Genomic DNA, 14,024 nt, shown 5'->3' on the forward strand with positions numbered 1-14,024 from the left:
CTGTACAAATATGTGATGAATAAAAAGTCCCTGCCCTAAAGAGCTTACAATCCAAATAGAATGATGAGAGGTAAATGGATACAAACATACAGGGGAGCTACACTTTACAGAGATAATTAGGACTGTGTAATAAGCGGTGGTCATATCACACTAGTGGTCTAACCACTGTCAAGTGTTTTGTAGGCATTATGGCGTAGGTTTGTTTTAAAAAGAGAGACTTTAAGAAGGATAACTTTGTGGCTTTACACATATTTATGAGGAGCTTCTCCCATGCAAGAATCACAGCAGAGGAGTTTTCATGAAGATACTTGGAAAAAATTGATAAATGATCAGTGATGAATGTATCATTGCAAAGTTCATGGTTTTGCTTGGTACACACACCTTTTAAAGCTCTGACAATGTTCATATTGTGGGATATGGATATAGTCTAGCTAAGACTAGATGTTTCCTGATGCCATATATCTTACCAAGTGGGCTGTTGTTAGACAGATCATATTTGCCTATTTCCAAGAAGCGTCCGTGTCTAGCAAGGCAACGGAGACTGGCCTGGAGCTTTTCTTCTGCCAGGGAGTTTAATACCAGGTTGACCCCTACAAGAAAGCAGTAACAGTATTTAGCATAATCTTTCCTGGCAGAGAATCGGACACTCTCAGTGACTTTTCCTTATCTATACAACCAGTTCTAGCCATGATCTTTCTAACTCTGCAACCCTTCTGGCATCCACTATTCCTTTCACTCACCTTTTCCATTGGTGACCCGCAGTATATGTTGCTCAAAGGAGGTATTTCTGGAGTTGGCAAAGCTGTTAGCATCCAGCTGAGGGAATCTTGTTTGGAGATACTCGCGTTTCTCAACAGAACCTGACAACAGAGGAGCATTTTATTTTCCTGAGACACCAGCACTACTTGGCTCATACATTCCACTGCCTTCTGCTGAAACCTCTGCTAACAGGACAGGGCTAGGATGCAACTCCGAGGAGCTCTCAGTCACCTGTAACAGAGCTCTGGGACTTTACACCTGGAGATCCTCTGGACAAAGGTAGGTTTATAGCTATTACCTTGTTCCTGTTAGCAAGTTAATGATGGCTTTATTACAGCGAGGGACAAACCAAGTCATACACTTTCTTTGGTCACATCTCAGAGAAGCTACTGTATCTAAAGATACAGGGCCTTATTTTCTTCTCATACCCTTGTAACTGTGACTTCATTGGAGTCACTCTCAATTTACACTAGTTAAATGAAGATAGTGATGCTCCATGCAGAGGTAAGGGTGTTTGTGCATGTGTATGCATTTGTTTGTGGCAGGGAGAAAGGGGAAGATTTTGTTATGTGGCCAGCAGCTGAGAAACCTGAGGTCAAGATTAATATAAACTGGTAGGAAACTGTGCAGAAGGTGAGTTACAGAAACAGGACTTCATTACTTACCTACAGTAGCAAAGACACGACAGCCCATGCTCAGCGCAATAGCAATGGCTGCCTGTCCCACACCCCCAGAGCCTGAATGAATGAGTACACTCTCTCCCTTCTTCATACCACCTCGAACAACCAAAGCGTAATAAGCAGTGGCATAGACCACAGGCACTGAGGCTGCCTCCTCCAGAGTCCTAAAGAAAGGAAAATAAAGAATTTTCAGTACTGGAAGAAGCATCTCCCTGAATCTGGAATGGAGGGTGGAGACCACACTGACTCTCCAATTTGTACAAAAATGCAGCACTGTTCCTCTTTAATGGGAATACATGCGTAAGTCTGCATTGACTCCCAGTTAACCTTCACTGCCAACTGAAGGCCGCACTCTTATTCCTTGAAAAGGTCCTTAGTAATTTAGGGCCTGACTACCTCTCTCTGTTCACACCCACTGATACAGCTAGACTCTTCTGGCACAATGCAGCTAGCAGTGCCCAGGGTGAAGCCATTACAACAAAAGACAAAATATTCTTGGTGGAGGGCCTTCAACTGTAAGCCAGCCTACCAGAGCAGGTAAAACTGAGCCCCACTTACTTAACTGTTTTAAGAGCATACTGCAAGTCTCACCTTTTTGGCCAAAGCTTTCAATAACAGATAGTCAAAACTAAACCTTCCCCCCAGTGTAGATACACCTAAGTTACTGAAGCAAAGAGAGGCAAAGAGAGGAATCTGCTATAGCTCAATAATGGTGCTTAGCTACCGCAGTGACAGATACCAAGGTACATGACACCAGTGTCTGTGGGAAAACTGATGTATAGAATGCAAACAGCACAGGCCAGTCAAGAAAGTTGATACAAGACACTCTGTAATCAACCCCAAATGAGACTTCAGTTTCATTCAGGCAACTGCATGGTATAATCTTATTAACATGTGGGAAAAAACAGAACAAAGAGACCTACCAGTTCTCTGGCACCTCCCACAAAAACCTCTTGTCAGAGTCCACCACTGTAGCCAGCCCTTTTGCTGGGAGCAATCCCATCACCCTTTTTCCAGTGGGGTCCCGTCCTGAGAATTCCATTCCCAGCATGCACTGCTGCAGAGTCCAGTTACCTGAGAAAGGGATAGAATTATTGCAATGAAATTGCTCCTGTAAAATCCTCTGGGTAAAATATTCACCAACAAAAACCATCTCTCTGAAGTGGTGATTAGAGTTTCCCCTCTTCTTTCTCTCTCCCCAGCTCCAGGGAAAACATCTCCAAATCCTGAAATTAGCTTCCTGCTTGCATATCTCATTAAACATAGTTGCTTATTTTCTCTTCCTACAAACTCCCCAGAAAGCTGAGAAGCACTGCCAGTCACAGCTCTAGGATTAGCTGAGCACAACAAATCTCAATTTCTATTCTCAATGCTATCGTTTTAGCTTCTAGCTTTCTTTTGGGAAACTGTACTGAAATCTCATCTTGTTTGCAGGATCTTTTCCTTCATCTCTGAAAAAAAAAACAAACCATCACACATTAGGTCCTTTGGGGATGCTGGAATTCAGTCACTTGATCTATAGACAAGGAGGATTCACACTAAGACTCTAATTTAGAGAAAGAATAGACACATTTAGGGTGGCTAGACTAGGATGGGGACACTCTCCAGTTAAGTCAGCTAACAGCCAAACACCACCAACGCTACTTTAGTTCTACACAGCTTCAAAACTGCTTTACACAGACAAAATATTAATTCTCACAACTCCCTGTGAGGTAAGAGTATATTAGCTCCATTTTACAGGTGGAGAAACCAAGGCACAGAGCACTGAAGTGATTTGCCCAAGGCCAAAGAGGCAGTCTATCTATAGCATGAGTGGAGGACTGTTAGCTAGGAACTCCCAGATTCTAATCTTAGTTCTTAAACCAGAGGTGGGCAAACTTTGTGAGTCGAGGGCCACATCTGGGTGGGGAAGTTGTATGCAGGGTTGGGGTAGGGGTGCAGGAGAGAGTGCAGGGTGTGGGGGGGGTGCGGTGTGCAGGAAGCGGCTCAGAGCAAGGGATTGGGGCAGAGGAGAGATGCAGGGTGTATGAAGGGGCTCAGGGCAGGAGGTTGGGGTGCAGGGGGGATGTGGAGTGCACAGGGCAGGTGTTTGGGGTGCACAGAGGTGCAGGGTGCAGCAGGGAGCTCAGGGGGTCGGGATGCAGGAGGAGTGTGGGGTGTACCAGGGGGCTCAGGGCAGGGAGATGGGGGGTGGAATGCTGGCAGGGTTCAGGCTCTGGCCTGGCACTGCTTACCTAAAGCAGCTCTGGGATGGCAGCAGCACTCACTGGGGCCAGGGCAGGCTCCCTACATGCCTCCCCTGTTCCGGCCCCGAGTCACTCCAGGAAGCGCTGCGGCCCCTGGGGGGGGGGGTGGGGGGGGGGGGGAAGAAGAAGGGAAAAACAGGTGGGCAGCGGAGGGCTCTGTGCGCGCTGCCATTGCTGTGCCTCCAGGTACCTCCCCCGAAGCCCCCACTGGCAGCTCTTTCCTGTTCCCAGCCAATTGGAGCTGCTGGAGGCAAGGGCAATGCACTGAGCCCTCTGCCCTCCTGCCTGGGGGCCCCAGGGAAGTGGTGCTAGCTGCTTCTGAAACTGGTGGGGGGCCTGCGGTGCCACGGGAAGCAATACCACGGGCCGGATCCAAAGCCCTGAGGGGCCTAGGCCAGTACGCGGGCTGTAGTTTGCCCACTTATGTCTTAAACTGACACCTTTTGGGGTCTTGGCCAAGTCACTTCACCTCCAACTCAGTACTCCTTTTAAGAAAAGGAGAAATACTCACCTCATATGTGACCTGTGGGGTGCATTAAATTAAATACTATATAAATGCCAAATGGTATTGGCACTGCAGTAGCACTCAGGAGTTCCTAGCACTCATTTCTATGTTTAGACAATACCTCTTATTTTCAAATATCAACCTTGCATAAGCAAAGAAAAAAAAAGGCTGATTTACATCTAGTGTGCTGGTAAAACTGGAACGTTCTCGTCACACTTGGAAACTTATTTACATAATTTTAGTTGTGAAAACTGCCCAATCTCCCCAATTCACCTGGGATAGCATCCGGAGGGAGCTTCCCTGTAGCCAGCATAATATCACGGAAATTAAGAGATGCGTAATAGACCCTGCAGAGTTGAATGTTAGGATTGGTGGTGTGGAAATGGCGAAGCGGAGAGGAAATCCAGCGAAGGGATGAGAGGTCCCCACGGGTCAGCACATTCACGTAAGCATAGTCTGTCAATTCCTGAGGCTGAGCTGCAGGAGAACAAGGAAAAGCCAGTGACTTCTTTGAGGGGAGAGATCTTTACATGGCATAGACATTTCATTTGATGGAAGAGATTCCTTGTACAGCAAGGATAGCATGCATACTATGGGACAGACAAGGCATGGGAGCCACACATGGGTGAGGGGAAATTTTCCATTTATAGCTAGCCAGTTCCTCCCATTCACCCCAACGAAGACCCTCCTTTCCCTGTAATCTCAGCTGAACACTACAAAGCAGCTCATTCTACCTGGTGACATTGGCACATGGCACTGTCCTGTCATGGAATTGGGACAGTAATTGCCCAAAGGTACCAGTACATCAGGTACCAGTACATCAGAGGAGTAATTCCTTGGGCCAATAAAAGATAAGAAAAAGTACCTCCTCAAATCTCACTCCAAGACCTGTGGGGGGAAATGCTGCCAAATGACCATCAGGCCCTGATCATAAAAGTCACCTTGCTGCAACAGAAAGTGTCTGAAGGAGCCCCACTTTCCATCACGATACACATTCATCACCAGGTCTCCTTGTAGGATTTTCTGCATCTCCCTGGCAGAAGGGCTTGTGGGAGGGATGGCCAAGGAGGAATTCAGGTTGGAAACAAACAGGCATCTAGAGAGAAAACAAACAAACATTCAATCCACATTTGTCATTTTACTTGCTTCCATGTCCTGTGTTGAAGAAACTGATGGAAGATCGTCTCCTCTCCAATTGTGACTAAACATTGCTTTTTTTGTACCTGATCCTGTGACCTCCTGGTTCCTGGCGAAGACAGTTCACCATTCCCACAATTCCTGAATTCCCACAGCTGGTAGCAGTCAGCCACACAGGCTGCTCAGATGCATCAGCTAAGATCACCTACAAGAGAAATCCAGCCAGGTTGATTAGGCTTCACAGAAAAGTAAAGGGTTCTTATTTCCATAAGAGATGGTTTAAAAGAAACTCTCTGGTTTCCCTATACACAGGGAAAGAGCTCTGTGAAGCTTAGACACCCTGTTTTCAAGGCTTCTTGTCTACTGTATGAAAGGCCTGGAAATAGGAGAGACATGTAGCCAACTCCATACCACAGGAATTCTCACCTTTAAAGATTCCACCCACTTGTAATGGGTCTCCTCTACAGGCAGGAAAATTGGGATCTTGGCAGAAGCTTGCCGGCGGCACAGGAAGATGACTGAACCGAAAAATGATTTCTTCACAGCAACCAAATTCAACAAGGTCTTCCTAAATAAATCCTCCCATTCTGCCTGCCAAAGCAAGAAAGATTAAAATTATTGGCAAAGAGTCAGGAAAGATTAGAATTGCAAACTAGACTTCTACTGTGTGCAACATGTCCTCAATGGAAATCATCAGCTGGTCCTATCCTCCTACTTCTATACAGACGGGGTAAGCTTTTGCCAGAGATCCTATGCATCAACCTGGTCATTTCCTCCCCAGGTCAGTTTGATAAATACTAACTATGATAAGACTATTGTTGAGTTTTACACAGGACTTCTAATAGTCACAACAAGTCACTACTTCCACCACAGCAGCTCTCCAAATTGTCAAAAGATATTCACTTTTATTTGTATTACCATCGTGCCAAAGAACCCTAATCATGGACCAGTACCTCGTTGTGCTAGCTGCTGTGAAACACAGAACATAAAGATGATATTGCAACTATCTTAGACCTGCTACACATAATTTTGGGCACGCCCAACTTAGCAAACTAATAGAATTAAATATTAGGTAACATCTCAGACTATAAAATCAAGAGGTCCTTACATGTTCCAAAATACTGAAGTTGTAGAAGTTACAGATCCCTCATTGAGAATAATGAGGACTGTGGTGGCTCTCTGCCTAGCAAGAGTAATGCTGCTTATAAACAATGACGACTGGATTTAGGGGTTACTGACCTAGGTCAGGGGACTGGGACCAAGAAATACAGAGTTCTCTTTTCAGCACTTTTGGTTGTCATAAGTAAGTTAACAACAGCAACAACAAAAGTAGAGTGGACACAGCAACCTGAATCCCTCCATCTGGAAGGGCAGCTAGCAGAGAACAGGAGGAAGTGGCTGCAACATTTTCTAGAAGCAAGTGACACTGCACCAAAAGAGGAGGAAAATTAAATGCTCTTCAGCTGTATGCGTGACAGGTCCAGAGGCACATATAGTTCTACAGTACAGTCTAACGCGAGCATGAAAGGGACTGGAAACAGAAAAAAATCAAAAAAAGTTTCAAGAGTACTTTAATTCATGCAAGAGTGTCACTTGGGAAAGCCACATTTTCTTTCAAAGGTATCAGGTGCCAGATGTCACTCAGCTATGGCACTTCACTTTTGCCACCCTAGGATTCTGACAGGATAAAAGACTTAAAGGAAGGTATAAATCAACGGGAAAAAAAGTGACTTATAAAAAGGCACAAGGACAATTGAGTAACTTTGATTCATAATACCTCCTTTTATTACATGTTTAGAAAAAATTACTGAAGAAGAAGGCTAGTGATCACAACAGGTCAAATTCTGCATTCACTTCACATCCAATAGTGCACTGTTAATTTCAGTAGGATTGACGGTATACAGGAGGGAAGGATCTTACTCAGTGAATTTGTTACTATCAAGACAGACCTCCAGTAACTGTAGGAGAATTAGGTTATAAACTCAACAGATTCACATTTTATATTGCTGATTGACAAAAACATTGCTGTGCAAAAGTCTGATCTTTCAGTAAAGAAGGTTCTGAGCTTGCACCATTCCCTCACCCTTGGGTAAAATGCAAAATGCAAGCTCATGCTCATCATCTCAGAGGACTTTTTGCAAGAGAGTTGGGCTGTTAAGAATCAGTGTCTCAGCTACATTCCAACTCCAGGGGATTATATTTAACTCCCTTATTTCCATTTGTTGTTTCAATGGGTTATAGTATTCTTTTTCACTTCCTGTCCTAAAAAGAAGTGCTGTGTATCCTTTATCCGGACTGGATAAAGGATCTTTATGAAGCAGTTTGCAACCTCACAGGGAGAGAGAGACACCATGTAAACAGCTACTGTAATCGGGGCCAGCGCTTCCATTTAGGCGGCCTAGGCAATCGGCTAGGGAGCCAGGATTATTGGTGGGCGGCATTTTGCCGGAGGGGGCGGCAGGTGGCTCCAGTGGAGCTGCCGCAGTCGTGTCTGCGGACGATCAGCTGCTCCCGCGGCTCCGGTGGACCTCCCGCAGGCACCACTGAGGCAGCTCCACCGGAGCCACGGACCAGCGGACCCTCCGCAGGCATGACTGCGGCAGCTCCACCGGAGCCGTGGGACCAGGGCGCGGGGTGGAGAAATTGCCGTGCGCCTAGGGTGCTAAAACTCCTAGCGCCAGTCCTGACTGTAATTTGTTAAGGCCTGGCTGTGCTATAAGGATACTCTTGTCCATGGCTCTCTCTGGAGCCCATCAGACATCCTGAGATTAGACTGTCTCTCAATGCTTTGCAGACTCCACTTTCTCATTTTCCTAGATGCAGAACCCATTGCCTTCAGCATTCCAGAGCAGGAAAAAAATAGAACAAAACGTACCTTGTAACTCAGAGACCCCATGATAATACAGCAAACAGACTAGAGCAACTAGTTTGCAGATTGAGTATGTTTTCATATGGATCTCCATATGAACTAAAATGGGTCACCTGAAATACATGATGAAAGGAATTTTGACCTAAACTCACCTGAATTGACTTCTCTACTTTTGCAACACAGATCGATTCAGAACTAGTCTCTGCTGACTAGGAATATTTCTATACATTCCTGAGAAGGGACAAGATAGGATAAAGCAGCCATTCAAAGAAATGAACTGCCTGAGATTCTGTGTCCAAGAAAGTGGAGTCTAGGGCTAACTGTAGAGCAAACATCAAAAGAGTCTGGAAAGCCAATTGCTTACTTGAGCCAAGAGGCCTCTCTGCTGAAGATCTGGAGTTGTAAGGAAACTGATGATTTCTCCAAGCGTTTCTCCTTTGAGAAGGGTGTGCAGTAAAATAAACCCTCCTTCTTTCACTGTGGCTGCCAAGTTGGAGAGAATCTCTGCTGGGTTCCCAAAAATGCTCCCTGAGCAGTTGCACACCAGCAAGTCAGCACTGGTCAGGTGTCCAGGAGGAGGGCTGATAGGATCCCACTGGGCAATGGAAACACCAGTTTCCTGCAGCTGGCTTTCACTGACTGAAAGGATCTCTGGGGCTTGGTCAGTGGCAGTGTAGTCCAGCTGTAGCATGGGCTGAGTATTTAGGAGACCAGTAACACGAGAAAACAGACGTCCATCTCCTGCCAGAGCCTGCAAGGAAAGAAACAGAGGGAATAAGATGAAAATCCTGAACATCGTTAGCACATTATGACAAGAGAAGAAAAACTGCTGAGATTTCAAAGCCTCTTAGAGATTCAGTCTCTAGTTTCTCATCCTGGGGTCCCAACTAACCTCCACTATCTTCATCCTGTGACTGGTAATGTTCTCCAGTGCTATATCCACACAAGCCTTCAGCTCAGGAGAATCTAGCAAGGCATTGAGTAGGGGATCATCCTGGAGATGCATCTTCTCTCGAGTAACAATCTGTCCTAGCTCTGAATACAGGTTTCCATTCAGTTCCAGGTGGCAGATTTCAGCAAGGATGTGGAGGAGGCCCTTCTGCATGGACACAGTCTCTCCAAAGGCCTCCACTGTCTCTAGCCCTGGGATGGCCAGTTTGACTCCATGGAATGCTACTTTCTCCTGTAATTTGCAAATCAGACCTAGAACGGAGGAGGAGAAAAATCAGTTCCTTACACAGCTCCTCCTCTTCTTCCAGTCCTGCAGAGGATTCCTTCTCCAAATAAACAATAGCATCACTCATGGCTTCCCACAAATGTTAGCCATGGGTCTTGGTTACTGTGTGGCCCAAGTATGTAATCCATACAACCCAGTTACAGAAACTATTTCCAAATAGGAGATCATTATTATCGCTGATTTGTATTGTGATAGCAGCCAATCAGGATAGAGCTCATTGGGGTAGGCTCCATACAGACACACAGTAAGACCATCCAAGAGACCAAAAAACAAACCAACTCCAGATGTGACCCCTTAGTGACTGCGGTTAAAAGCTCATGTCAGACATGTGACATGTTTGTGCCACATGTCTGTTTATTTTATATATGATTTGTTTGATTTACTTAAATTCCTTTGTTTTGGGAGATTCTTTTGGAGTGGGGGGGCACTCAGGGTTAGAGACAGACAGACTAAGTTAGGGTAAGAGGAAGGGGGGAAAAAAAAGGGAGTGATGAGAAGGATCCAAATCAGGGAAGTCCTGGCAAGAACTTCTAGGAACTCCCAGAGACTCTTGCTAAAAAATTCCACCAACAAATTTAATATCAGATCAGTTTTCTTGCTCGGAAGATAAAAGATCAGTCTCTGGATGCTGCTAGATCTGTGCCAGGAACACCTTCCCTGGGGCTCAGAAATATTCCTGAAGAACAAGGTTTTTGCCTTTTGAAGAAATATTCCAGGAGAATGGGTGGGATTGTCCTCCCTGGGTCTTCATCCCACCCCTTAATAGTCTACTATGCTATGAGTATCCTCAGTAGATTTCTCCAGGAACAAAAAAGGTATAAACAGTTCCAGCACGTGCTCAATACCTCCTGGAGCTGTACCCTCCTTGGTTATGGTCAGAAGAGTATGTTTGTGGTTTAGGTGAGAACATATGAATAAATGCATCTAACCCTCTTCGCAGGCACAAGAAGGAAATTTGCATTAAGATGGATTGTAATATGTCTCCTGCCAATATTTGAAAAGCGATTGGGCTAGACTCCTCCCAGAGGTGTTGAGGGTTAATATACATCCTTGTGCATCTTCAAGGACAACTGCAGCAACTGACACATTCAACCCTGGGGAAGGGGAAGTATATCCCCACCTCCACCTCTCTCTGGGAGTCTCATAAAATTCCAGCTGGGACTCCATAGGAGCCCTGTCTGTTGAGGATATCTTGGAGAAATGCTGAATCAGCCCATCCCTTTGGTGCCAAAAGGCTGGGTTGGTGAGTCAGCTGGTCCCCCAGCAGCAGTTCCACTGTGACTCTGCTTTGGGAAAAACTTTCTGCTGCAATGGGTCACAGCTGGCTTTTGCCAGTGGACTGAATCACAGACACAGTGTGCATGTCAAGGCTAGAGTAATTTGGACTTGTTTCCCTCAGTAGAAGCAGGGACAGATCCTTGCTGTTCTCCAGGCAAAGATTCCAAGAGGCTGAGCAGGTACATACTCTCACCTCACAAAGAGCCCTTGACGCCTGCTCACCATCATGGTATAGTAGTACTGAAATCCCTTTACCTTTGCAATGTTCCAAATGGGCACAAAGATGGGCCTCTGAAGACAAACAATCACTCTCAACATAGGGCACAAAGCAAAATTTTTCCAGAGTTGGAGGTCTCTGTTCCTGCTGTCGCCGAGGTGCCACAGTAGCATGGAGCCCAGAGAGCCGAACACCTCCTGCCATGATGTTATCGAGGCAACGGTCAACAACAACATCAAAAGCTGCAAGGCAAGAAGAGAACATGCAGATAAATGTTGAAAGTTCCACATGAAGAGGCACTGCTGTGCTTAATATGGTCAGAGAGAGTAGGTCCTGTGTCAAAGTACAAAGTAGAAGGAGTAGCAGAGTGACTTGGAGACCCATAGGTCTTACAAGTCTCTCTTACTATTTTGGGCAGGTGAAGCTGCTTCAGAACACCTGGAGAGCCATAAAGAAGCTGGGAAAATTCCAGTTGTGGCAGAGGATTCATTACCTTCAGTATCATCCTTGTATTTGTGCACTCGCTCTTGGTGTAATGACGGATCAATGCACACAGAGCGTATTCTAGTGGGTAAGCGGAGGCTGTGACCTGTCTCACCCAAGATGATCATCTGCAGCAAGGTGTCAAGGAAAGTTACCCAGTTCCCATTCCACAGGACTTTTCCTCTGTTACCTGGGGAAGAGAAACAGCCCCATCAGTACTCTTTCACCCAGCAGACTTAGGAGAACATCTGCTTCGAAAGACAGATGAACAGAGATCTTATTTTTTCCTCATTTTATCGACTGCACAGGCTCTGCTCCACACAACTATACCTGGGAATGCATGCCTGCCTGCCTGCTCTGCCCAGCAGAGACCAGCCTCCTCACTGCTCCATCAATACAGTTACAATAATTCTTATCCTGTCATGCACTTAAGCACGCCCACTCCATGACACTTTAAATACAGTCCTTTTAATAAACAGATCACATTCATTCACATCATTAGTCATAGAACTTCCTTGATTATCTTTCTATAGGAAAGACACACCTTCATTGTTCGATTCTAGAAGTCCCTGGAACGTTGGCCCATAATCATAACCACGCAGACGCAGCTCTTTGTAAATATCTGCCTTGGACAGACTGAATTTGGGCCTCATGTTTGGTGGGGTCTCCAAGTCAACTTGCTGGTTACGGAAATTATTTAGAGCAGTTTCTTCCAAAAGGCAAATTTTCCCTGACATACATAGTATAGAGAACAAGAGCAGTCAGTGTTCAGACATACACAGCATGGGATTCTTCACAGTAGGCCAGGACAGCCAGAATTATCCACTTACCACTTACAGCCAGGTTTCCATTCCCAGACACTTCAAAACAGTGGGAAGCAGGCAGAAGTCTCACCTCCAGCTGTGTTGAACCTGCAAACGAACCCAGAGATTGCTGAAATGTGTGTTAGGGAGACCCTTCCATCTCATGTATTTTCTCATGCACTCCCTCCACTAATTGTCCCAAATTCCCCGGAAACTCCTGTTTTTAACACCACCTTCTGTCCCACTATGCACAACATGGAACAGAGATAACATGATATCCCACTTCAGGATGTATAAACAGGGTAAGGTGGAATGTAATGTATTTGTCTCCTTCTCTCTCCCCACTGCCATGCACTCTTCCCTTCTGCCCATCTTTCCCAATCTTTACTATTCAGGCTTGAGATCCCAGATGCAACCTCTCTCTCACCTTTGTTAGAAAGGATTGTTGCCTGATGGATTGTAACCTCTTCAAAAACAACAGGCATTTGTTCCATGGCAATCCCCAGAGACCGTGCCAGAGTTCGCCAGGCTAGCACCAGGTACCCAGTTGCCGGATACAGAACTCTGCCATCAATGCAGTGACCAACCAAGTAATTATCAGAGGATTCAGAATTCATATCTGCCAGTTAAATAAGAAAGAACAAAAATTCCTTTAGAACTCACTCTGAAGTCTTCGCGTCCTGGAAGGTAGGAATTTCCAGGAATTTCATAACAACCCTCCTGGCATATAGAGGTCTTAAAGCTGCTATTGTTTGGAACCAGACCAACCTTTGTTCAGATCACTTCATTTCTAACCTCAAGAGCAGTTCCAGCCATATAAAGTTAGCACACCCTCTTCATATAAGGTTTTGGTGATGCTGCTTAGAGGACTTTATATTCCCATTTTGTGAACAAGAGAAACTGACATAGAAGTGAGGAAGACAGGTACGCACCAATATTATAGATTGATGCTGATGAAGATCCCCCAGAGCCGGTGGGAAAGTCTTCAGCTTTTGGGACATCCCAAGTCTGGCTGTGGTCCCACAAGATGTAAGGAGATATTAATGGGGTTCCCACTGGGGCAGGATATTCAACAAGTGGGAACAGATTATTTGAGAGAACATTTATTCTGGAAAGACAAAAGGTCAATAAAATTTAGTGATTGTAGCCCTGACAGTGGTGATAAGTTATAACAGTCTGTGGGATTCCTATAGAAAGGCCAACAGCAAACCTAGCACCAGAGTGCACCAGCAACAGTCAGATTTGCAATTATAGCACCAGCAGTCCCTGAGACACAATGCTTGTATCCAGGAGGTAGTCTAACCTCTAGTTTCAAGAGTCCTCAGAATTTAACTCCTCTTGAAAAATGCATTTACCCCAACCCCAGCAATATCATTTTCTTTGCAATAGTCTTAGGTCTTCATAGCGACAACATGACTGTAGTAGACACATATTCCCTAAATCGTTCTACAGGGTAGCTAAGGGGCTGTCTCAGTCCCTCTCAAAAAAGGTACATACCAAAGGAAAGGACACAAACACTCTGCTCTCAACAGCTCCTTACCCAGTTAGGTAGATCTTTCCAACATGTGTCAGGAAGAACTCCAGATTGTTTTTGTGCTCTCTCTTCATCAAAGGTAGTATGGTGCAGGTTGGTTTCAGACTTCTCCTCAGAACAGCCTGATCAAGCAAGATCATTGTCAGAGGAATTCATTCATTTCCTGGTTGTAGCAGTCCCCCTCCCCTTCAGCTCTCTCTCTCTGGACCTTAGACTTCTCTGGCTATGACATTAAGTCTTTCGTTTGAAGTTCAAGTACATTTGTTTGGCATGGGG

General features: G+C 45.4%; 1 protein-coding gene across 1 annotated transcript in view; it reads right to left on the reverse strand.

Annotated features, from left to right (window-relative positions):
• FASN (fatty acid synthase) overlaps positions 1–14,024 on the reverse strand; it is a 74,449-nt gene that overhangs the window by 26,918 nt on the left and 33,507 nt on the right. Inside the window, exons 15-31 of the mRNA XM_030534918.1 lie at positions 13,755–13,870; positions 13,147–13,322; positions 12,642–12,833; positions 12,242–12,322; positions 11,956–12,141; positions 11,422–11,601; positions 10,967–11,170; positions 9,089–9,399; positions 8,561–8,947; positions 5,754–5,918; positions 5,414–5,532; positions 5,132–5,286; positions 4,464–4,667; positions 2,363–2,513; positions 1,425–1,603; positions 741–860; positions 468–590 (exon numbers count right to left, since the gene is read on the reverse strand). Of these exons, the coding sequence (XP_030390778.1) occupies positions 468–590; positions 741–860; positions 1,425–1,603; positions 2,363–2,513; positions 4,464–4,667; positions 5,132–5,286; positions 5,414–5,532; positions 5,754–5,918; positions 8,561–8,947; positions 9,089–9,399; positions 10,967–11,170; positions 11,422–11,601; positions 11,956–12,141; positions 12,242–12,322; positions 12,642–12,833; positions 13,147–13,322; positions 13,755–13,870 (3,049 nt within the window). The remainder of the gene's footprint in view (positions 1–467; positions 591–740; positions 861–1,424; positions 1,604–2,362; positions 2,514–4,463; positions 4,668–5,131; positions 5,287–5,413; positions 5,533–5,753; positions 5,919–8,560; positions 8,948–9,088; positions 9,400–10,966; positions 11,171–11,421; positions 11,602–11,955; positions 12,142–12,241; positions 12,323–12,641; positions 12,834–13,146; positions 13,323–13,754; positions 13,871–14,024) is intronic.

This window comes from Gopherus evgoodei, chromosome 15 (assembly GCF_007399415.2).
Source record: "Gopherus evgoodei ecotype Sinaloan lineage chromosome 15, rGopEvg1_v1.p, whole genome shotgun sequence".
Lineage (NCBI taxonomy): Eukaryota > Metazoa > Chordata > Testudines > Testudinidae > Gopherus > Gopherus evgoodei.